This window comes from Pholcus phalangioides, unplaced genomic scaffold (genome assembly GCF_987345545.1).
Source record: "Pholcus phalangioides strain wild (caught in Gottingen) unplaced genomic scaffold, Ppha-v1.0 ptg000029l_1, whole genome shotgun sequence".
Lineage (NCBI taxonomy): Eukaryota > Metazoa > Arthropoda > Arachnida > Araneae > Pholcidae > Pholcus > Pholcus phalangioides.
The window spans coordinates 9976328-10000000 of record NW_028301619.1 but is presented as its reverse complement, the minus strand read 5'-3'; the positions used below and the strand labels follow the sequence as shown (position 1 = coordinate 10000000).

The window sequence follows — 23673 nt, the reverse complement described above, 5'->3', positions numbered from 1 at the left end:
CTTTTGAGCAATTACCAGGGGTTGTAGAGATGTTGGAGTGGCAGATGACCATACTTACAAGCAATAAGTTAATTTAAAGAAAATAGTGAAAAATATAGCATACGCATTACATAAAAGTGTACGAAATGCCTTGCTTTCGAAAATATGTATATAAAGGAGTTTAATGAATTGCTGACTTCTAGTGTATGGTTAGACCATGAAAGATGCTCATCAATTAAAACTCTGAGGTATTTAACCGAATCGAGGAACTTTAACTCATCCTGTTTCAATTTTACTGGTAATTTTACAAGGAACGATTGAATTTTGCAAGGACCTCTCTGATGCTCAATCATAAGACGAGGAATTGCAAAACATTTTGGCATCAAATGTTTTTATGCCAAATATAAAACAATATTTTCCTCTCTGCAAATATAAAAACAATATTTTCCTATTGAGAGAATTTTCATTTATATTATTGTGTTCCGAACAGTAGTCCACAACCATATGAACCTTAATAAATCTGAACAGCAATATTCCATCATCTGCACGATTTGTCATATCTAGGTGCCTTGGCAACTACGAAACTCATTTCTTGATCATTTTTTTTTGCACCACGGTCATTTTCTGCACACCAGTGCTAATTATACCGGGACCTACAATTTATTGCTGATTCCGAATAGCAGGCTTGTTTTTTATACTCATTGAGGGATTGGTGCACTAACCCCTCGATGGGGACTCCTTGCGGTAACGATTTTTTTCCTGCTGTCTTGTTGCCGTTTTTGTTGTACCCCTGTGTCAGGAAAGTTTTCTGCAAAGGACGAACCGGGTATCGAACTCGCGACACCTCTAAACATCCTTTGGTACTTTAGGCGAGCATCTTATTGACCTGGGCTACCGCGCCCAACTCATTTCTTTAATATTTCTTTGGTCTGGTATGAAAATATCCATAAAAGAAGCTGTGAAAAATGTCCTCTGAAAGCATTTGCTATGCTTCATATTCCTTGCTTTGCCCATATCGACTTCATTAGACCACTGCCACCATCAAAGAAGGGTACAAATTTCTTTAAATTATTCACTACTAAATCACACATGCACCTTGTTGATATTCCTCTGTGGAACTTATAATGAATTGGTACATGTTAGAATGTGTGTGTGTGTGTGTCCTGTGTTGTGAACTTACCACAAAGTTTGTTTCTGTGTAATGCTTTTTATGTTTAGTGCTGCCATCTGCCATCATTTTTTCTAACTGTGAGTGAAGTGTAATGATTGTTTTACCTTTGTGGCGAGACTTTTTAACAGGGAGATTGACTCACATTCGTGCCTTGAAGTTGGAAACCACAGAAAACCATATTCAGCCAACCACCACTGTGGCAGCGGCGGGATTCAAATCCAGGTCCTCGCAAAATGTACCAATACTGACCATCATCAATCATTTTACCACATGGTGCAACGTATGTCTTTATCTGCCAATGAACCGAACAGTTTCGAAGAACTATTTATTTCTATTACAAATTAAAGCACACATTAGTCAAGACATCACATCAATGGAAAACCCTTCACTAGTAGGAAGATTGCAAAGTATACTTATGGTGAAGAGACTAGGGCGTAAGTGACACTCGGCTATGGATGTGATGATGCTTGACCACAGATGTCAGTAGTCACACATAGAACTCGGCGACGAACACAAGGCGTCGACGAAGCGGTGGAATCGGATCACGGATGTCAACAGAACCACACTTAGTCTTCGCCGGTCAAGCCGTAGAAATCAGATGACAGGTGTCGTGACAAACCGAGGGCGTTGACGAGACAATATTACATCACGAACACCAATAGAACCACACAGGGAATTCGACAAACCCAGGACGTTGACGAAGAGGTGTCTTTAGATTGGGGACATCGGCAGTGCTACACGTGGATTTTGGCGTTCAAGCGGTGGAGTCCGATGGCGGAGGTCGTGACGAACAGGGGTAGCATCAGATTGCAGATTTCAGCATCATACGAGGAAACAGTATCAGACCACTGCTATTGACTATGCCAGCCAACACCAGATCGCAGTCGGCAAGATCTACGAAGGTATTAAGATCGAGAACGGACACTAGACATTCCTGAACGGCATTTTTGGAGAGCAACTGACAGGAACATCGGACCAGCCGAGTTGTTCAGATGATTTGCGAATATAGCGCTACATCAGACTGAAGACCGATTTGAAGCACGGACGTGATTATATATAGCTCTCAAATCACTAAGCATGCAAATGAGGAGTAACGCACATGCGCCCCCATCGACATGGGCGTTCCAAGCGGCAAGTTCGGAAACTAGTTTCTTTTCTTCCTAAAACAGTTCGTTACACGTCGACACCAAAAACGTCCGTAAGTAACAAAAGTTTATTTAGCCGACAGAAAATAATTATAAACATTAAGTATATGATAGACATAACACAAACTCAATAATAAAACATAACACATGCACTACTATTACATAAGTGGTAAAGATCAAGCGAGCGCCAACAAGGCCATGTTGCAATGGACAGAATGCATACCAATGCAAGACATGACAGCTGAAAATGCAGCCAAAGCTCTCGTTCATGAATGGGTATCAGATTCGAAACTCCTTTTACCATAACAACCGATCAAGGTCGAAACTTTGAATCCGCTATATTCCCTGAGTTGAATGCAATCCTTGGCAGTCACATAATACATACAACTGCATACCATCCTCAATTCAATGGTATGATTGAAAGAGGTTTCATCATACTCTGAATAGTGCTCTCAAAACACACAACACTCGATGGACAGGGTCATTAGCAATATTTCTTTTGGGGTTACAAGCTGCTTACAAAAGCGATATTCGAGCTACCATGGCCTAGCTTGTTTATGGAAAAACACTCTGCCTTCCTGGTGACCTACTTTCTTACGATGTATACGGGGAACCAGCTGATTCAACCTATGGTTTGTGTTTGCATGAGATCATGTGTAGCTGTCACCTTTCTCTTCCTCTGATCGCAACCCAAGAAGTACGTACAACATTCATAAAGATTTATCATTTTGTTGGCATGTCTTTCTTCCAAATGGACAACATTTGTCCCTCTCTGATGCATCCCTACTCCAAACCGTATGAGGTAATACAACATGACAATGAGAATTTTCTGATCAAGATCAGTGACAAACCTGTGACAGTGTCAATTGACACAGCTAAACCTGCTTACATAATTAACAAGCATATTCTACCACCAACGATGCCTAGTCCCTTAATGGTTGTTCCCAAAACAAATGGCACCAAGATTGTAAAACTGAAAGAGACTGTGACCAGATCCAGACGAAGAGTTCATTTTCCAGAAAGACTCCTTTACTACTGATATTAAGTGAATCTGTTTTGTATGCTTTTGATGTTTTGAATCATTCATTATACATATTATTTCTTTTATTGACATTGATGTATTTCATTCACACACACATTTACACTTATCATTGCATTAATTTTACTAGCATTACTGCATTCATTCATACTTATTATAGCATCTTCCTAATCATTATTTTGTGTATCATTCACCCTGCTCACTGGGAGGATACTCTATAATGAATCGACTCATAAATGGAAAATTATGTTTGTTCTAAATGGCAAGAAATAGATAGCACTGCATTCTCATGCCTACATCTGAGCAGTGGTACGTGTGCAGCAAAGATGCGTGAGAGTCTATCGCATATGTACATAGCATATATGTTTTGTCTTAATATCTCTCTTGTAAATAAAAAAATAATATTTATCTGTTGAATTCTCTTTATCTTAAAATGAAGTCGGATCATTTCGACCATCCACCATCACATCACATCATAGGAAACATTATCCAGGTGACCGGCTAACAAGGTTTGACTGTATATTATTCACTTTCCAAATATTCTTATTATAAGTTCCTTCCCAGGCACTGATTTAGTATTTAATAATTGAATGTATCTGCTTAAAATAAATCTTTCCTAAAATATTAACTCTGATCAAGTTTTTAATTTTGTAAAATAATCACTGCATATATATTTTAATCTTTTTTATTGAAATATAACGGTGTGTGAGTTTCATTTAAGCTTATCCTGCATTACTATACCCAAATAATTATACTCATAAATAATATCTATTTCTTGGTAATAGCATTGACCAAGTGGTCTGGGCACTGACAATAATTATGTATTTTTAGGTGTATGTTTGTGTTTTAATTCATGTTTCTTGTCTTCATGTAGATATACTTAATTTTTTGAGTGTTAAGTTGTACTTTATGTTTAATTAACCAGATTTTAATTTTGTGATTAGATCTACTTTTTTATATGTATTTATTTTATGGTGCATTTTATTCTTAGTGTTTTATAAAACTTCAAATCATGGGCATTGCCTAGAACTAATGAAACAATTTCCATAGAAACCTATAGGAAAACTTTTTTTTCTAACACATTTACACATTTAATTCTGGAGCAAATTATCTTTGTTAGCTGAGGTGTCACTGCACAGCCATGTCAGATATAAATTTTGTTGAGCCCTAAGTATTCATCAAGTAGAATGCTTTCGAAATCCAGCTTCATGTTTATGAAGATGAATTATACCATGAGTTCTTCAAATGAAAGTTCAAGTTCATGTATATTTATATTCAGTATTTTACCATTTCCACCCCCCCCCCTTCTTTGCTAGGTTTTTGTGTTTGATTTTGGAGCTGAAATGTATATATGGTGTGGAAAACTTGCATTGCCAGAGCTTAGGAAATGTGGCATTACACTTGGAAAGAACCTGTGGGATCAGGGATATAACTATTCTGAGTGTGATATGAATCCCTTGAATGCAGCTTTTGGTATGTTTTCTGCATTATTTGCCTCTAAAAGTTATTTTTATATTAAACAATAATTATATCTTATATTCAGTGATCTATAACATTAATGATTTGATGAAATTTTTAATACGGAAGTAGCTTAAAAAGTAATAGAATAATGAGTCTGCAACAAAAATTAATTCTATAATGGCTTTCAAAGATTATTCTTTCATTATATTGGCCATGGGCAGACATACGGGGGGGGGGGGGGCATGGGAGGCATTGCGCCCCCCCCTCCCCCAAAAGCATCAAAGGTGAAGTCGACAGATCTAATGCATATATGTATAGATGAATCAACATCATCATCATCTTTCCCCCCCCAGCAATAATGACCGTGCCCCCCCCCAGACTTCCAAGTCTATCTCCGCCTATGATATTGGCTGAACAACCAGCTCTAACATCACTGTGTCATTATGGAAGCTGCAACTGGAGAGGAAATCTCTGGATGCACCCTGACATAGCCACTCAGACAGTGGCATCCCAGTTTCAATCCCCTCATATTTGCCAATACTATGGAATTTCTGTAGTTTCTATGGATTTCTACTATAAAATACAGAACATACTGGTTTTTCTTAGAAACTTTTGTTCAAGGATTTCTCCCTATTGAGTACAAAATTATGTTGCACAAAGACAGCATCTCCAAAGAATGAATATCCAGCCAAAAATAAATATCAAATTAATAACAAATTGACATAAGTTATCTTATTTCAAACCGCACCTTTTATCATTAGGACTCAGATTTTTATGACCTAAAGATGAAATGACGTTGCTGATAGGTTAAAAAACCTGAATTTCAAGTCAGATTTTAATCAACACTTCATCTTTAGGTCATGAAATCAGAGCCATGCTTATCATCGCCTAGAGTTCTTTTTGGTAAATAAAAGAAAATTCAAATTTCACTCACAGATGGAGCTGTAAAATGAAAAACTTGACATCTATATGTGGGAAATCGAGACTCTAAATCAACGAAAACATAATTCTTAAATGTATTTATTTGATACGATCATCAAAACAGGTTTACCAGCGTCTGAAACATGTCTAAAGTAACATCAAATATCATTCCTCTAATCACAAGATAACATATATACCTAGGTTTTGCACACCTATAGCAAAAAAAGGGAAAAAATTGCATAATTTTAAAAAAATCGCAACTCGCGATAATTTCAGCATTCCCCCTGCAAAGTTTTTTTTTACACACATTATATTTTCAATTGCATATCAGTAACATTCAATTATGTCAATGTCCATGATTTACAGCCTTAGTGAGAAAGTCTGCTGACATAGCATTACTATTTACATATACTTCAATTTTATACGATTCTCTTCAACTAAATCTTTCACAAAATTCAATTTTAAATTTACATGTCAAGTTTTCACAGATGATTTAGCATTTTTTATAAAAATCAATAGCAGCTTGATTATATGAATGTATAGTTATAGGTATATTCCAAAACATTTTACAATTCAATTCAGTTAATAAATTCTATATCCAAATAACATGTTTTGTAACTTCTGCAATTGCAAATAGTTCAACTTCACAGGTAGATAAACCTACATACCTTTGTTTATTGGATTTCCGATATAATAATGATGAACCTAACATAATTACTGAACCTGCGAAAGATTTTCCACTTTCCGCATTGTCCCAACTGGTGTCAGCACTTCCATTTAAGTGACCTTTTTGGCTATCATAAAATAAAACACAATTTGTTATACCTTTCAAATACCTAAGAACCTTTTTTAATAAATTTAAATGATGTGTTTCTGGTCTCTTATTAAATTGATATAAGTAATTAACACAAAAAAATATGTTTATAATTTTACGAAAATCGCAACTCACAATAATTCCAACACTATATACATGTATATAGAATTAATTTTCGGTGTATCTGTCTGTGTTTATGTTCTCTATACAAATCTACAATTTCATACCGATCTTTGCCAAATTTTTTATGTGCACCAAACAGGCCCTAATTTAAAGAATAGGCAATTTTGAAAGTTCACCAGAGTTGGGCATATGATAAGGGTAAAAAAAACTGTCCAGCAACAATGATTTTTGAAATTTTGAGTACCTTGGTTCCCAAACTTGTGGTGCCACTTTTTTAATGCTCCCAGTATATGAAGAAAACCCAGGCAGTGCTAGGTATTACTGCTAGTTTGATATATAATGTCAGATTCCCAATTTTTTTCTAAAGTTCACACAGTAAAAATGCACATGACATCACGCGAATGATGTGGTTTGAGACAGAATGTCTATCCATGCAGGAATTATTTTTGCTCTTCCTGCCTATCCCCTCCCCATAGCACCACATCTTGAGTCAGGGCAAGGCCGTAGAGAGGGTGGGACTTGGTTGTCTGATCCCCCACCCCAAATGTGAGAAAATGACTGTAAAAAGGGAAAAAGATATGGCCAAATATCTGTTCTATCACTTTGGTCCCCCCTCCGAACAAAATTTCTGGCTACAGGCCTGAGTCAGTGAGAGAGAGCCCCTAGTCTGGAAACTTCTGCTGGCTCCTAAACCAGATATTTTATAGGGACCCTTCAGTTAATCTATAGGGGGAAAAAATGAGAATAGTCCCAGGCCTAGGGCCGCAGACCTGTCAGCCCCACCTCGCAACTTTTTTTTTTATAATAACGTGATCCTCACGTATTCCCAAGGGATCAGCATGATCCATCCAGGGAATTTGTTAGTGTTAGTAAACATCCATGCCCGAATCGGGATTCGAACCCATACCTGCACAGTGAGAAGCTAGTTCCCTAACCACTTGACTGCCAGGCGGCAGTCGAGCTGCACTTATCCCAATTAATTCCTAACAAAAAAAATTCTGTTTCTCATCCTTTCATCTAGGATTTGGCACTCCCTTCTCCACCCCCAGAGTGGACAGAAATCCCTTTTTTTTTTCAAGTCGATGAAACTTTTCACCCATTCATTTTGGATTTAGCACCTCTCTTTAGCAGTGCCCCGTGCAGCTGCAACAGGTCACATAGCCTAAGAGCCGCTGCTTTACTTTATCACAAGGGGCGAGTGAATTTTGGTTCCATTACCTAATGTTTTTTCCAAAACAGTCAAATGAAGGCAAAGGAAAAATTTAGCTTCTCATTTGTTCATTCCCTGGAACTCCAGGAGCACCTTTGAAATAAATTTCTTAGTAAAAATCAACCTGGTTATACATCACGTTAAACATCATAAGTGTTGTTTTGAGGATTAAGTTATCTCACATTATTAAGAACAATCAAGTAATGCTGGACCAAAAAGTCAAAAGTCTGCTTTAAAAGTGGGATATGGTCACGAGCATTTTGTACGCTAAACAATGGTGTGCAGCTTTCTTCTGAGAAAAGAATTGGGTTTATCTTGAGGTCCCCCTAGACTGGAACCCTGTCGCATCCCCACCAGGGTCTTTTTTAGGGGCAGCACATGAGATTCTCACCCGGTGGCAGGTAAGCTCAAGCCGCCCTGCCCAGTGATGAACAGTGCCACTACAAAGAAGCTTGGCTCCAAGGTTGGCATGTATGCAGGAAACACGGTGAAAGCATAGCATCGAAGATGTGGAAACAGATGATGATTTTTTAAAGCTGCCTTGAACTGATGAACTGTTGGTTTCCTCACAATCTCACTTTGCAATGAGCTCCATATATAAGCTGTGCAAATAAAAAAAATGATGGTACCTTGCATTATTTTTAACATAATGGAAGTTTGATGGTAAATTTATGAGCTCTTGTTGTTGAGTTGATGTATTTAAGGGGATCGATTGATATGAATGTTAGTCCTCTCTGTATTTTGTAGAGCAATATTAGATCAAGGAAGAGTCAATGTAATTCACGTGAATATTGATTCAGATATTCCAGTCTTTTTTTGTAATATTTTTCATGAAGGCCTAGATTTTTAGTGAATCATTTTTGTGGTGGTTTAAGCATTTCAATATCTCCTACTCAGTGTAGAGACCATATAATGGAGAAGCATATTCCAGAATAGGGCTTACAAAGGCGTTAAATGTCTGAAAAAGTGTGAAGTTGCGGCATGTACGATATATAGGAGAAATCAGATATGTTATATATTTGTCTCTTAATTCTTAATCTTTTCTAGAATCTGGGAGGAAGATAATTTGCCCAGTTTATAAATTTTGTTATAATGAATATGACTGTAAATATTCATCTCACAAATTTGCAATGTTAAGATTAATTATATAATTCAATTTATTAATACAATACAGTTTAATTAATACATTTTAATTCACTGGAAATTTTCCATTGTATTGTATTTCTCACGAAACGTTGTTTATAAGCAATATTTGGCTGTTTTGCCTACAATTGAAAAAAAAATTTGTATAGCATTGGTAGTCACACTACTCCAGTCGCACAGATATACAGGAGTAGTGTTGCTGAGGATATCATCCCAAGGGATGGGAAACTTGCTAATGTTGTTCTGATATTTAAGAAGGGTAGTAGAGAGGCTGTGTGTCCAATTATCGTCCGGTAAGTTTGACGAGCTCCCTCTCAAAAATTTTGGAAATTATCATCAAAAGGCAGTTTGTGAAGTGGATAGACAAGAATAATGTATTGTTGGATAATCAGCATGGGTTCAGGAAGGAGAAGTCATGTGTAACTAACCTCCTTTGCTTCTATGATCATGTGACTAAGGCATTGGGTAAGAGCAAAAATGTAGATGTTGTTTACCTTGATTTCCAGAAGGAATTTGATCGGATTCAACATCGTAAAGTCTTGAAGCGTTTACACGAGATTGGAATTGGGGGCAACTTGTTGAATTGGATAGAATCGTGGTTAAGAGGTGAACAGGAAATTCTCTGGTTGGACGGGCGTCACAAGTGGAGTTCCTCAAGGAAGTGTCCTTGGCCCCATACTTTTTTCTCTTTTTATTGATAAACTCGATCAGGGTATCGATGGGATTACTAGAAAATTTGCAGATGACTTGAAGCTAATGGGGGTAATTGGGAATCAAAGCGATAGGGAGTTGATGCAGACCAACTTAAACAGGATTGCAGCATGGGCAAATGAATGGAGCATGACGTTTAGCGTTGATAAGTGCATGGTCGCTCATTTTGGTTCGAACATTGTTCAGCGGTGGTCAAAAAAGCGAATAGATTGCTTGGTCTCATTTTCAAAAAGGTCTCTTCGCGTTCTCCTAAAGTCATTTTTCCGCTTTTTCGAGGCTTAGTTCGTCCTGGACTGGAGTATGCTGTAAGGTTTTGGAGACCATGCCTACAGAGGGACAAGGGGTGCAGAGAAGAGCTACACGTGTCCTTATTGGCACGCGGGGCTTGAGTTACGAAGAGAGACTTCATTTTTTGAATATGTTTACATTGGATGAACGCAGGTGTCGAGAAGATATGATCGAAGTGTTCAAAATTTTCAATGGAATGGATAGGATGGACCATGAACTTTTAGTACATCGCCAATTGACTGCTTTTACAAGGGGACACCAGTATCGATTGGTGAGAGACAATGCAAGGTTATCGCAGGGAATTTTTCTCTAATAGGGTTGTTAATAAATGGAATAGCTTACCCCCGGAGGTAGTAAATTATAACACAATTGGCACGTTTAATACGATAAACATGTTGGGGTAAATCGAGAAGCTATCCATACTTAGAATAAGACAACCATAAGTATTCTTTATGGGCATTGCATAATATTTTATCATGTGTATATATTGTTTATAATTTTTATTAATTACATTTTTAGTTGGGTTGCTGTATTTTTGAAACATATGACATCCATATTTTTATGGGCATCTTTTTCTCAGCCACCTCGTTGGGCATTTTGCCTGTTGTGGCGTTGTATTTGTATTTTATATTTATGATTCTAATTTCTCATACAGTAGAACCTCACTATAATGGACTAATAGGGGCTAAAGGTTTTTCGTTTTAATGAAAGTCTGGTTTATAGCGAATAATTTTTATAGGGGGTATAATGCAACAAGATGTACATCAATGAAAGTGCAATAGTTAGCTATAAAAAGTTTGTATTGTATAACAAATGAAAAACAGCCTTAACCCTCAGGTTGCTCATCCCGCGATTTCCACGGGCAACTCAAATGTAGCAAAATCTGCTCATCCCGCGATTTCCGCGGGCATGTGTTTTTCTTCCTTTATTGAGAAGCGCATCCCGTTTTTTCCCCGTTTAACCACTGAAAAAAATTATATACAGTATTAGACGTTTCATTTACATTTTGGCCAACAGATGTCGTTAGTTGTCAAATAAATTGCGGCATTTGAAGGCACGTGGTATTACCGCTCAAACTTCACTTTTTGAGTGAAAAAAATTATGCAATTTTTGAAGCAATTTCGGTCCACAAATTGAGCAGTCAGAAAGTTAAACATAGGTTGAATTAAAAAAGATGTGTATGTATACAATGCATTAATCTTAATTTTTTTTGGCTGGCAAGTTGTATGAATCATGCAGCACATCCATATTTATGCAAAACAATAGATACTTAATCGCTTGCTAGGAAATGTGTAGTATTTGTTAGATAAAAATGAGGCCCTTTACTCTTATTACAATTTTAACTGTCCGTTATAATAAGGTTCTATTGTATATTTCTCAATCCAATATGGTCACCCTAGTCATAATGAAATAGCAACTTCATTCACAGTATTTGATTGCATCTAATTATATTTTTTGTCAAAAATGGTCATGGAAAATGTCAACCTTGGTTGTAATGACAACTGGGTTATAATGCAAAAATTTGAGAAAATTTTGGTATTATTATAACTAAGTTTGACTGTATTATGCAATAATATTTGTATGCAAAGTAAAAATATTTTTTCAAGAATATTATGATATTTCCAATTTTGTTTAAAAAAATTAATTTCAGATGGACCAATGAAAAAGCAAGGAAGCAAACGTCCAATTTGGGCTATATATTCTAAGACAAGTCAACATATGGAAAGTGTACTGCTTAAAGAAAAGTTTTTTGACTGGCCAAACATGCACCCAATTATTAAACAAAAACAGCAGTGTGAAAATGAAAAGGTTATTTTGATTTTTTTCCTTTTAAAATTTATGTAACAATAAGCTTAAACATTCAACATTGGTGTGCTCTATACCATCATTATAGTGAGCTCACTTATGCAATAAAATCAGGCGTCCCTTGCTTTACGCGATTTATTAGTTGTGCAAAATAATAATGTAAGGCAAAATCAAGTAAACTGAGTTGAATTTAACTTGGGTAAGATAGGAATGGGGCAGACCCAACCTTAGTGGTGTGCGACAGGAGCAGTCGTACTGGGCCCTGCACTCGCAGTAAATTATTGGTGGCTTTCAATAATTCTTAAAATATTTTTTTGCATTAATTTTCATCAATTCTGAAATTATTTTTTTCATTTATTCTGAATTTTTATTAGGTGTTGGAAGTATTTCTTTCAATTATTTTAAATTCATCAATTCTAAAATTTTCATCAGTTTCAGGAATTGTTTCTTTGGTTTAAAATTACCTTTGGTGCTGAATTTTCATAAATTTTTGTGTTGATTTAAATTTGTGTTTAAAATTTATTGTGTTTATATTTCTCAGTATTCCTGTATATTCTCCTCTATATATGTATATTCTCAATATTTCTCCTATTTCCCCTCTCCCACAAAATACATGAAATTGGTGGCAAAAGGGGTCCTAAAACTTTTTTGCACCTCAAAATTGATGAGACACATGTGGCCCCACTATTATTTTTGCACTGGAGCCCTGGAAAGGAGTTTCTTCACAGGGGAACAAAGAAAATGAACTCAACTCCAGCAGCAAAATAAGTTTTTGTAAATTAATTGATTATTTAAACTTATAGATAAATCTCATGAATTTACACCATGAGGATGAATTTAATTAGTAATTTTTACTGCTTTCCATTCTTAATTGATGGACTGGTTCTAGTGGGTGAGGATCTTTATCTCCTGAAGAGAGCTCCGGATGACAGCTGATAACTTTTTAATGAAACAGTCAAGATTCAGATGAAAAGCAACATTTGTAGTCCATACAAAAACTGTTGTGGAAAGCCAGAGAATCCTGAATATCCTTCACAAATATGACAATCATTCCAGTCATTTTTCTGATTGCATAGTCAATGAGTTCCCAAAAATGTTCATTGGCGAACTCTGATGAGTTGGATTTAAGCATTTTATCCACCTTTATCTCATGTTCTACTACAACTAAACCACACATGCACCACACCTCTGCTGAATTTCTAATGAATTGGTACATGTTGGAATGTGCTTGTATGTGTTGTAGACCTAATGTGAAGTTTATTACTGTGTAGTGCTGCCACACACATCTCTCTTCTATTAACTTTTCTATCTATGAGTGAAGTGCAAAAATTGAATAATTGTATCATTGTAGGCCCGTTTCTCTAAGTACCAGTACTGCCATGTAGTAATTTTTCTGTTGCCAATTAAAATTTTGCTCGACCTTTTACAATCATCCAATATAATTTTTAGTTTTTCAAAGTTTTTTTTAAATTAAGCAATGATGAAACTTAAAATGATTTTTCTGTTCTACAATATAGTGTGGGAGCATAAATGAAATTCAGCCATGTGAAGTGAAGTGTATGCTTGATACAGAAGCTGAGGAACCAGACATGATATTGGAAAACAGTCATTTAGGAAGAGGAGTTGAATATCATGATGAAGCTGAACGAAGGCATTTCCGAATCTCTACAATATCTTATCGAGTTTGGCATATATCAGAGTACAGCTATAAGATTTTAGCAACAGAAAGCTTGGGCCAGTTTCATAATGGTGATACTTATGTCGTTCGGTGGCATTATATGATCAGCAGCATTGGTGAGCCTCAATAATGTTATCTGGTACAAAACAGATAAATTTTAAATACAGGAAACTCTTCTTAATGGTCACCCCCATCTTTTAAGGCCAAAGAACAATTTTCCAAGAAAATTCCTACTCGAAGTACGCATTTTGAACCCCTGCTCAATGATCACCCTCGGATATAGTCATAGATACTATTTTAAACACTTTGTGTACAGGCTTTTAGCAAGAAAATCAGAATATATGCAATTACGGACCTTCCCAGATATTTAGATATATTGCAACAATAAAATACCTAAACAAGGATATCTTTATTAACATTGCGAAAATATAGAGGAAACGATTATTGGAGCAGATTTTTCATTCTTTCCTTCTCTCTCAGCCTACCTTCCTCTATATCCTGTGTAGTCTAGTCCATACAGGCAACTTTTAATTAGAAAACTTATTCCAAATGTCATTCTCCCCATCATCCTGGAAGCTATTCAAGTAAAAAATATTATTTCTGAAAAATATTTAATTTTTTATACAGTCTATAAAATCACATGTCATGTCTATTTGCAAAAAGTTTTTTATGCACCAAGATGTTAAGCAAAACAAAAAAAAAAACATTCTCTCAATATTTAAATTGACTGAATTAAGAAACATTGAATTTCATGAATTTTATAGCATCTATAAATTGTATGAAAAATTAAATTTCATAAGCATTTTCACCTAACATCCCTTCAAACACCCTATCAACAAATTTAAAAAATAAATGCACTATTCATGCAAGACTCTTCAAATGTGAATCCAAAATTCAAAAGATTTTTTGAATTTTTTTGTGCCTCTCCAGAAATCTAAAGTTTTGCTGAATTGGCTCCAGTCATATAGGATGCAACACAGAAAAAAACTTTCAATAAGTGAAAGAAAAGTCATGAATTTCACTAAATTTTTTAATACAGCTGATTTCAATGCTGGTACTGCTGGCTGGCTTGAAACAATCTTCCGAGCCTTACATGGGCAAGCAAAAGACATTTCTGGTAATGACTGCTAAACCTGAAAAATGAAGCCTTGCCTGAGCTTTTGAAAGGTTATGATCCAGAAGATTTGCTCAATATTGATGGAAGTGAACTATTTTACAAGTATTTTCCCAAAGAGAGAAATGACATTCAAAAATGAATCGTGATGGTGGTAAGTTAAGAAAATTGACAATCGTGGTTGGTGTCAATGCATCTGGGTCCAAGAAGCTACCTCAACCACTTCACGTACAAGATTTCAACAACAAATTTGGATTATCTCTATTTGATGAATCAATGATATATCTGATAACCTCGTCCTAATCTCACCGCAACTTAGAAAAAGAAAGGGGGGAAAATATAAAAGGAAAAAGTGTAATAGATAAGGTAGATAAGAGTTTTTTTAGTCTCTTTTCGCCCTAACCACTATATATTCTCTTTTGCTCTGACATGCATATAGTAGAAAGATATATCATATGTGTGGGGAAAAAACATTAACAGAAGTATAGAAAGAGGGAAAGAAAAAGCAACTTCAGTTGATAGGGTTACTATAAGCTTCACGATGGTGGAGAGAGGAAAGAACACACAGAGAACTTGTTTGAATTTATTCCACTGACGTTTGGATGCAATATTATGTCCATGATCGTAAATGGGTTAAACAGTTACTTGAACTGAAATGTGCAAGATGACTTGGATAAAAATGTGATGAGTTTGAATTAATGTTTTGCAAACAATTAGGCTACTTTTCAGCATATGGTAAAATTATGTTTCATCACAATCAGTTGTTGTAAAGTGTGTAAATTCTTTGCTAACCCTCTCAGCAGCAATTACAAGATATGTCATCTAACTTGATGCTTTTTGTATTTTGGCAATTACAAGATCCATTATATACCATAAGTCTCTGGACACTTTGGAGTTTGTACAAATCTTTCTGTAATTTCAGGCATGTTAACACTTGAACTCACACTTTCCAGTAAAGATTCTGTTACAAATGTTTTTAGGGGACCAACAAAAACTTAATAAAGAAACAATTTTTTTTTTATCAACCTTGTATCATAAAAAGCTACAAATGATTTGTAGATATGTATGTTGCACAGACTATTTTATTTGCATTGTGACATACTTGCATGCATATTGTGAAAATAACAGGTATATTCATGAATATAAGAACATTTAAAAATTCCCAATTTTCATTGCATGTTTTTTGCTTAAGGTATTGTAAGATAGGTGGAAATAATTTTTCTTTTGTACTTACTCTGTATTTGAGTAAAAACGTGATTGGCATGCTAGCTGCTCTTACAAGGTTACAAGAACTTCATATGGAAAAATTAGGTTTGTGATCATGTTGCTACCTGTCATGCCCTTTATATTTCAACTATTTCTGAACATTCAAATTGATCTGATATCGACATTGTGGTGTCAAGTTCTTTCTTATTAGCATGAGTTCAGGAGGGCAAGTCATGCATAACCAAACTTCTTTGCTTCTATGATAATATGACTAGGGCTTTGGGCAAAGGCAAAAAAGTTTTCTATCTTGATTTCCAAAAAGCTTTCAATTGGGTCCAATCCAACATGGTAAAAATCTTGAAGCGTTCACATGAGATTAGGAGCAAGTTGCTGAATTGGATAGAATCATTGTTGCAGGATAGGTCACAGTGAGTTATAGTCAACAGGAATTTTCTGATTGGACAGCTTTCACAAGCAGAGACTTTTTATCGCAGCTATTGCAGTTGCCTGATTGATAATCTACACAGCAAATTAATCGGAAATACTACTTGCACAATCAAACCTAAACCAGAACAATAAAAAACTCGATTATCTCACCTTTCTTCCCAAAAACCAGCCAATGTAAGGTAAAAATATAATTTTTCTGTGATCTTTACCTTCATCAACAAAATCAGCTATGAGACTTGTTATTTTAGAAACTATTACCATTAGAAATATAATTGATTAATTACTTATTAAAATGGGTTGGTGCCTCTCCAGCCACCACGGGTTCATATCATTACAACCTAAGCCGCTCCCAAATCGGTCACCCTAGTTGCGTCCAGGATAGTGATACCATTCAACTCGTAAGTGAAATGTGGTTTGTTCGAACCAAAATGAATGACCATACACTTGTGGTTGTTAAACATCATGCTCCATTCATTTGCCCATACTGCAATCCTGTTTAAGTTGGTCTGGAGCAACTCCCTATTGCTTTGATTCCCAATTACCCCCCATTAGCTTCAAGTCATCTGCGAATTTGCTAGCGATCTCATTGATACCCTGATCGAGTTTATCAATAAAAAGTGAAAAAAGTATGTGGCCGAGGACACTTCCTTGAGGAACTCTACTTGTGACGCCTGTCCAACCAGAGAATTCCTCGTTCACCATACCATAACTAGTTGTGGCCTATCTGTTAACCATGATTCTATGCAATTCAGCAAGTTGCCCCCAATCTCGCATAAACGTATCAAGAGTTTACCATGTTGGACCCAATTTAATGCCTTCTGGTTGTTTTTCAAGATAAACTAGGTTGAGGTTTTGGCCATTTCCCAAAGCTTCAGTCGCATGATCATAGAAGCAAAGGAGGTTAGTCACACATGACTTCCCCTTCCTGAACCCATGCTGATTATCCGACAATACATTATTCTCGTCTATCCACTTCACCAATTGCTTTTTGATAATAATTTCCAAAATTTTCGAGAGAGAGCTCGTCAAACTCACTAGACGATAGTTGGACCCAGCTTCTCTACTACTACTCTTAAATATCGGAACAACATTAGCAAGTTTCCAATCCCTTGGGACGATACCCTCAGCAACACTACTACTGTATATCTGTGTGACTGGCCCCAACAATTCATTAGCACATTCCCTGAGGACCCTGGGATAGATATCATCTGGTCCTGGTGCTTTGCTCGCACATATATTTTTTAGAAGATTTAGGACTTCCACATCTTCCACTTGAATATCGTTGAGGATGTTATTTCCCCATGCAACACCCGTATATTGAATATCATTATCTCTGTTAAAAACCAACGCGAAAAAGTCATTGAAAGCACTACACATGTCAACATTGCTCTCTAACCTAGACCCTCCTATCGAGAGGGGGCCAACTGTCCCCTTACATCCATTATTGACGTATCTAAAAAATGATTTTTTATCAGAGCGAATGTTATCTGCCAACCTAGATTCAACTTCCTTTTTACTGTCCCTTATCGCTTTCTCCAGCACTCTTCTTTTATCAGTAAACAATGATATGTCACCTCGTCCATTCTTATATTTTTATACTCACTGAATGCTCTTTTCTTTTCAAGATAAAGGTTACACACGCTATTCGTGTCCCACAGAGGGTGCGATGTGTAACATGGCCTTGTTGGCGCTCGCCTGACCTTTACCCCTTATGTAATAGTAGTGCATGTATTATGTTTTATTATTGAGTTTGTGTTATGTAGCATATACTTTATGTTTATAATAATTTTCTGTCGACTGAACAAACTTTTGTTACTTATGGACGTTTTTGGTGCCGACGTATCACAGACTGTTTTGGGAAGAAAAGAAACTAGTTTCCGAACTTGCCTCTTGGAACGCCCATGTCGAGGGGGGCGCATGTGCGTTACTCCTCATTTGCATGCTTAGTGATTTGAGAGCTATATATAATCACGTCCGTGCTTCAAATCGGTCTTCAGTCTGATGTAGCGCTATATTCGCAAATCATCTGAACAACTCGGCTGGTCCGATGTTCCTGTCAGTTGCTCTCCAAAAATGCCGTTCAGGAATGTCTAGTGTCCGTTCTCGATCTTAATAGATCTCGATCTTAGACCTTGCCAACTACGATCTGGTGTTGGCTGGCATAGTCAATAGCAGTGATCTGATACTGTCTCCTTGTATGATGCTGAAATCCGCAATCTGATGTTATCTGTTCGTCACGTTGTCCGCCATTGGACTCTACCACTTGAATGCCGCAATCCACGTGTTGCACTGCCAATGTCTGCGGTCTAATGACACCTCAATGCCCTGAGTTCGCCGCGATATCCGTTATCTGGATTCCACCACTTGATCCCCAAATCCCCTGTGTGGTTCAACCGGTGTTCGGGATCTAATATTGCCTCATCAACGCCCTGGGTTCGTGACAATATCCGTCACCTGATTTCTACTGCTTGATCAGCAAAGATCAAGTGTGGCTCTGTCGACGTCCGTGATCCGATTCCGCCGCCTTGTCGATGCCTTGGATTCGTCGCCGTGTTCTATGTGTGACTCTGCTGACATCTGTGGTCGAGCATCGTTTCTTCAAGACCATAGCCGAGTGTCACTTCTGTCCTAGCCTCTTCACCATAAGTATACTTTGCGATTTTCCTATTAGTGAAGGGTTTTCCCTTGATTTGATATCTTGACTAATGTGTGCTTTAATTTTTAATAATATAAATAAATAGTTGTTCAAAGCGGTTTTGTTCATTGGCGTAAAGTTATTCAAAATGTTGGGGGGGGGGCTCAGTTTCAATATAACGAAACCTCGTTTATATGCTCATACAGGTCAAAACGATGTATAAATGCAAAAATCGTTTTACTGAATTTTTTTGAAAATGACTTCTCTCCTTCTCCAGCCATTTTTTAAAGAATTTAATAGTTTTAATTCAAAATCATTGGTTTCTATTTCTATTTAAAAAATTGTGGTAGGCTGTGTGTCGTGGACAAGGCCGCAAGTTTCGATATGAAAACTTTCTTTGTGCCTTGAACCTTGTTGTCGGTACTTTCTTTCTTTCAAAAAGAACACGAGGACCAGGCTCTATCGGATTTAGCCAATTTTAGCCATTGCTCCTGTGAAGGGGCGGGACCATGTCAGAGAAAACTTTTTTATAAACAATATACAGCGTTGGTGCTACTGACATAATGATATTGGTATCATCGAATATGTTTTTGAAATAGCTAATTGACGATACCAATATCGTCTATTTACGTTGCGAACTTCTCGAAATAAAGCGCAAAACAATTTCGCTACAAAAGCGGGATGCGAGCCTGGTGTCCAGACCGGGAAAGCTATTTAAACCAGAGTAGTACCCAGGGCCACAACTAAATGCTTGGTCAGTCGGGGCAAGCACGCTCCCCGGATATTTTGGCGCCCCTTTAGATGGTAAAATTTCTGCCCCCCTCTGGCCTGACGCACCAGACCACCCTGCTCCCCCTAGTTGTGGCCCTGGTAGTACCATTTTTTAGGTTTGTCTTAAAAATGCATATCATTGACTTATATTTGCATTGCGAAGTTGGGCCTTTCACTTACACAAAAGAGATTTACCAGTCCACTGGCTTTCAAATGTTTAGAACAGCGGTTCTCAACCGGTGCTTCGCGGAGCTCTTGGAGCTTCTTGTGAACTCTCCAGGGGCTCCTCGGCCGCTCGAAGAAAATTTAAAAAAATAAATAAATAAATAAAATAATTGTAAATATTTTTAAATAGTAAAAATAAATCAGTAACTTTGATAAATAATTTAAAAATTGGCCTATGGGGATCCGCCATAGAATCTTGCTCCGCGAGTCAAAAAAGGTTGAGAACCACTGGTTTAGAATGACTGACCTATAGTACGAAAGCTGCAGCTAGATTGGTACTTGGTCAGCACGGGGCGAGCACACATTTTGGCACCCCCTTGTAATGTTTAAGTAAAGAGGTTATTGGTTTAGAAACTAGATTAAACATTTTCCTCCCCCACCATTCAGTAAATTTATGATGTAAAAAATAAAACACAATAGAAATCGTATCCCTCGACCCTTCTTCACCCCACTAAATAGTGGGCCACGTAATGGTTATTGCCTCAAGCTGGAGCCCTGTCAGCACCAACTTTGGGGGAAGGGTGCGGGCATGACATCCATCCCAAGAAAGTAGTGAGAGATGAGCAGGCCTAGACATAATAGAGTTCCCAAAAATCCTCCTAAAACTGTGGTTCTAAACCTTTTTCAAACTGCGGCCCGAATCAAATTCAATGAGTCTACAGTCCGGTCTGCAATAATTTACTCGTTCATAAGGTAATAAATAATTAATAAACAGTCAATTACTTTTTAATTCAGTGCAAATTAATTGATTAATTAATTAAAATCATTTACACAAACAAATTGATTGATTAATTAAAACCCTTTTAATCAATTTAGGGGCCATTCAAGTATTACGTCAGCATCGATGGGGGGGGGGGGTTCCCGATTTGCTGACTTTTGATGACAAGGGGGAAGGGGGAGTTTGGATAATGCTTACGTCATCAACCACCCTTTATGAAAATATGAAATATTTTTAATGGCATCTTACTCGGTACGCCAAAAACGAAGAAAACCTTTCGATAGCTTATGGGCAGTTGAAGTAACACACCCCCCCCTCCATTGATAAGTGCCCTATAGAGCCACTTTAGAGATCTTTAAATGTTTCATGGAACAAAGTGATCTGGAAATTTGTCCAGGCCGCTTAAGTGCTCCTGAACTGTGTCACGCATTACTCAAGTGATCCGTAATTATATGCCGCAGATCACTTAAATAATCGTAGAATGTGCCGCAGGTACCTTGAGTTATGTAGAACCGCACTGGGGGCCACTTAAGTGCTCTAAAACTATGTCACATGTCACTCAAGGGATCTCTAAATGTGTCACGGATTGCTTAAATGTTCTGGAACTGTGTCCCGGGTCATATGATCTGAAAATGTGCCATGGCCCGCTTAAATGCTCTGGAATTATACCACGGGACACTTAAGCGATCTGTAAATGTGCCGCTTAGTTCATTTTTACAAAATTAGGTTGGAGGAGGGCAGGCCACATCAGATAACCCCCAGGGCCATATTTGGTCCATGGGCCTTTATGCGATTCATCATTATATGGCTTAGAGGGTGGGTCGCAGCGAATTTATTAAAGATAAATTTTGAGTTCATAGCCTTCGAATAACATTGAAATTAACAGAAATTGATTATATATATATATATATAATCACACACACACACACACATATATATAAAGGTATTTTCTTCAAAAATTTTAATTAAAAAAATTATTTGTTTGCATTAAAAAAATTATTTTTGATCATGGGGGGGGGGGCACGATCCCCCCCATGCCCCCCCCCCCCCCCGTGTACATCTCTAATCCCACCGGGATTCAGAGCGTTATTCAACCGGTTTTTAAAATTTCCTGATCCACATTATAACTGCCACATTTTAAATTGTGAAACCTTCACAAACTGCCACCTATTTTCAAGAATTTTTTTCCCCGATTGCAAGCTGATAACTGCTTCCCCCCCAACAAGAAAGTTTACTCTGCCCATCACTTTTATTTCCCTCACTATGATACAAAAAACACCTGGCACGATCTGTGTGGCTTTCTAGGATGAGAAATACTTTAAAAAACTTTTTGTATTATTTGTACTGAGCATATATTTTTTCAAAGTGCTGAAAGAAAGGGAAAAAACACTGTTTCTTTTTCTTGCTCCTCTTATCTGACACTGAACAAGGGCTGACTCCTCCCACTGGCAGTTGATTGATTGGAGGAGGGTGGAAAACATGTTTTACTGTAAAAACAGCTTCAACGTGTTTTTGCTTTATTTTGGGGTGGCTGAAATAAAGCAGATCAAGTGTGACAAGATATCTTGGGATTGCCAATGAAAGAGTTAATAAATATTTGTTCCCCCCATATAAGAATTTTCATTGAGTCAAACTAATGATAACTCGGAAGTTTTTTTATCAGCCGCTGCACATTCAGCTAATCAAGATTTGACCATATAGGAATTTGAATTTTTTTTAATATAATTGAAGTGGGGGGGGGGGGATAATGAAAAGCTTAGCAGAAGTTGGGTTCCCTGGATTCTTTCCCTTTAGAAAACAAGACCTCTCTGTTCCATGGCCAGCAACGAAATTAGTTGGAATAGTCAATTAAATGATTCTGCACCTCTATTCAATTACAGTCTTTAACATTCGGGAATTGCTCTTGTGCTACATCAGTTCCAGTCTGAACAGCCAGGGTTGCTAGACATCTTGTATATAAGAGATTGGCCTGTATTTTGGAAAGTCCAAGGGTCGTTTGGAATGACCGTCCAATTTTAATATTATGTACCATTACCATCTATAATTAGTACAGTTGAATGCATAAACCCGCTGGCATGGGACAAAATGCAATATTAAAGTTTATTTTGTTTTTTGTAGGTCGAACATTGAAAGGAAATGCTTCAAGACATTCTTTTGTGGGTCGAAAACGATGGGCTTACTTTTTTTGGCAAGGTGAAAATTCATCCATTAATGAAAAAGGTGCATGTGCTCTTATGACTGTTGAGCTGAATGAAGAAAAAGGCCCACATGTAAGTATTTCCTAACACTTTAATTGACAAACATTGAAATTTGCAAATAATTTTTTTTTGAGAAGGTGTATTAAGCAGATGATGTAGGTGGTGTTTGGATTCGATATTGAGGTGATATAGAGCCCCTTGATGTTATTGCCTTCTCAATCAAATACACATTTCAATGGTAACAGTCACTTTTATTCATTATAATTAAATCAGTATTGAGATAATTAATTGACAACAACTACATATTTCTAAAGGACATCTTTACATGACGCACACCGGCAAGAATAATGTCACAACTAAAAAATTCATGAATTTGAGTTAATTCCATATTCAAAACAATAATTTTTTTCTCTACAAGAGAATAATATTGACATTCCTATAGTTACACAACTGGCCGCTAAGCAGCAAAAGTTTTTTTTCAAGTAAACAGCCTTTTCCATTTTGAAAAACTAAAGTTTATTTTCGTTATTCTGCAATTTCAGGTCTTTTGAGTTATGACGTTATTCCTGCCAATGTGCAATGTTTCTAGTGGGGTTATTCACCTCGCTCTGATGCCCACCCATGCAAAGGGGAAAGATTCTCCCTTTCTCTCCAGGGTTGCCGAAGCAACTTTCTGTCGAGATTGGCATGGTGGTGCATCTTCTGTGGCGATTCACCACAGAGTATCCCCCAGTGAGAGAGGGTAACCGAACGGAACGGTATATTACGTAAAACATATATTATACACATGTTATATTGAGTACAATAGCAAATTTCATTTAGGTAGTTGTGATAAATTGCTTAATTGATTAATATAGCTATATATAATAT

General features: G+C 36.9%; 1 protein-coding gene across 1 annotated transcript in view; it reads left to right on the top strand.

Moving 5' to 3' along the window:
• Positions 1 to 23673, top strand: part of LOC149067666 (supervillin-like) — a 238023-nt gene that overhangs the window by 113417 nt on the left and 100933 nt on the right. Inside the window, exons 12-15 of the mRNA XM_089252480.1 lie at positions 4651 to 4807; positions 11657 to 11814; positions 13329 to 13605; positions 22724 to 22875. Coding sequence (XP_089108606.1) covers positions 4651 to 4807; positions 11657 to 11814; positions 13329 to 13605; positions 22724 to 22875 — 744 coding nt within the window. The remainder of the gene's footprint in view (positions 1 to 4650; positions 4808 to 11656; positions 11815 to 13328; positions 13606 to 22723; positions 22876 to 23673) is intronic.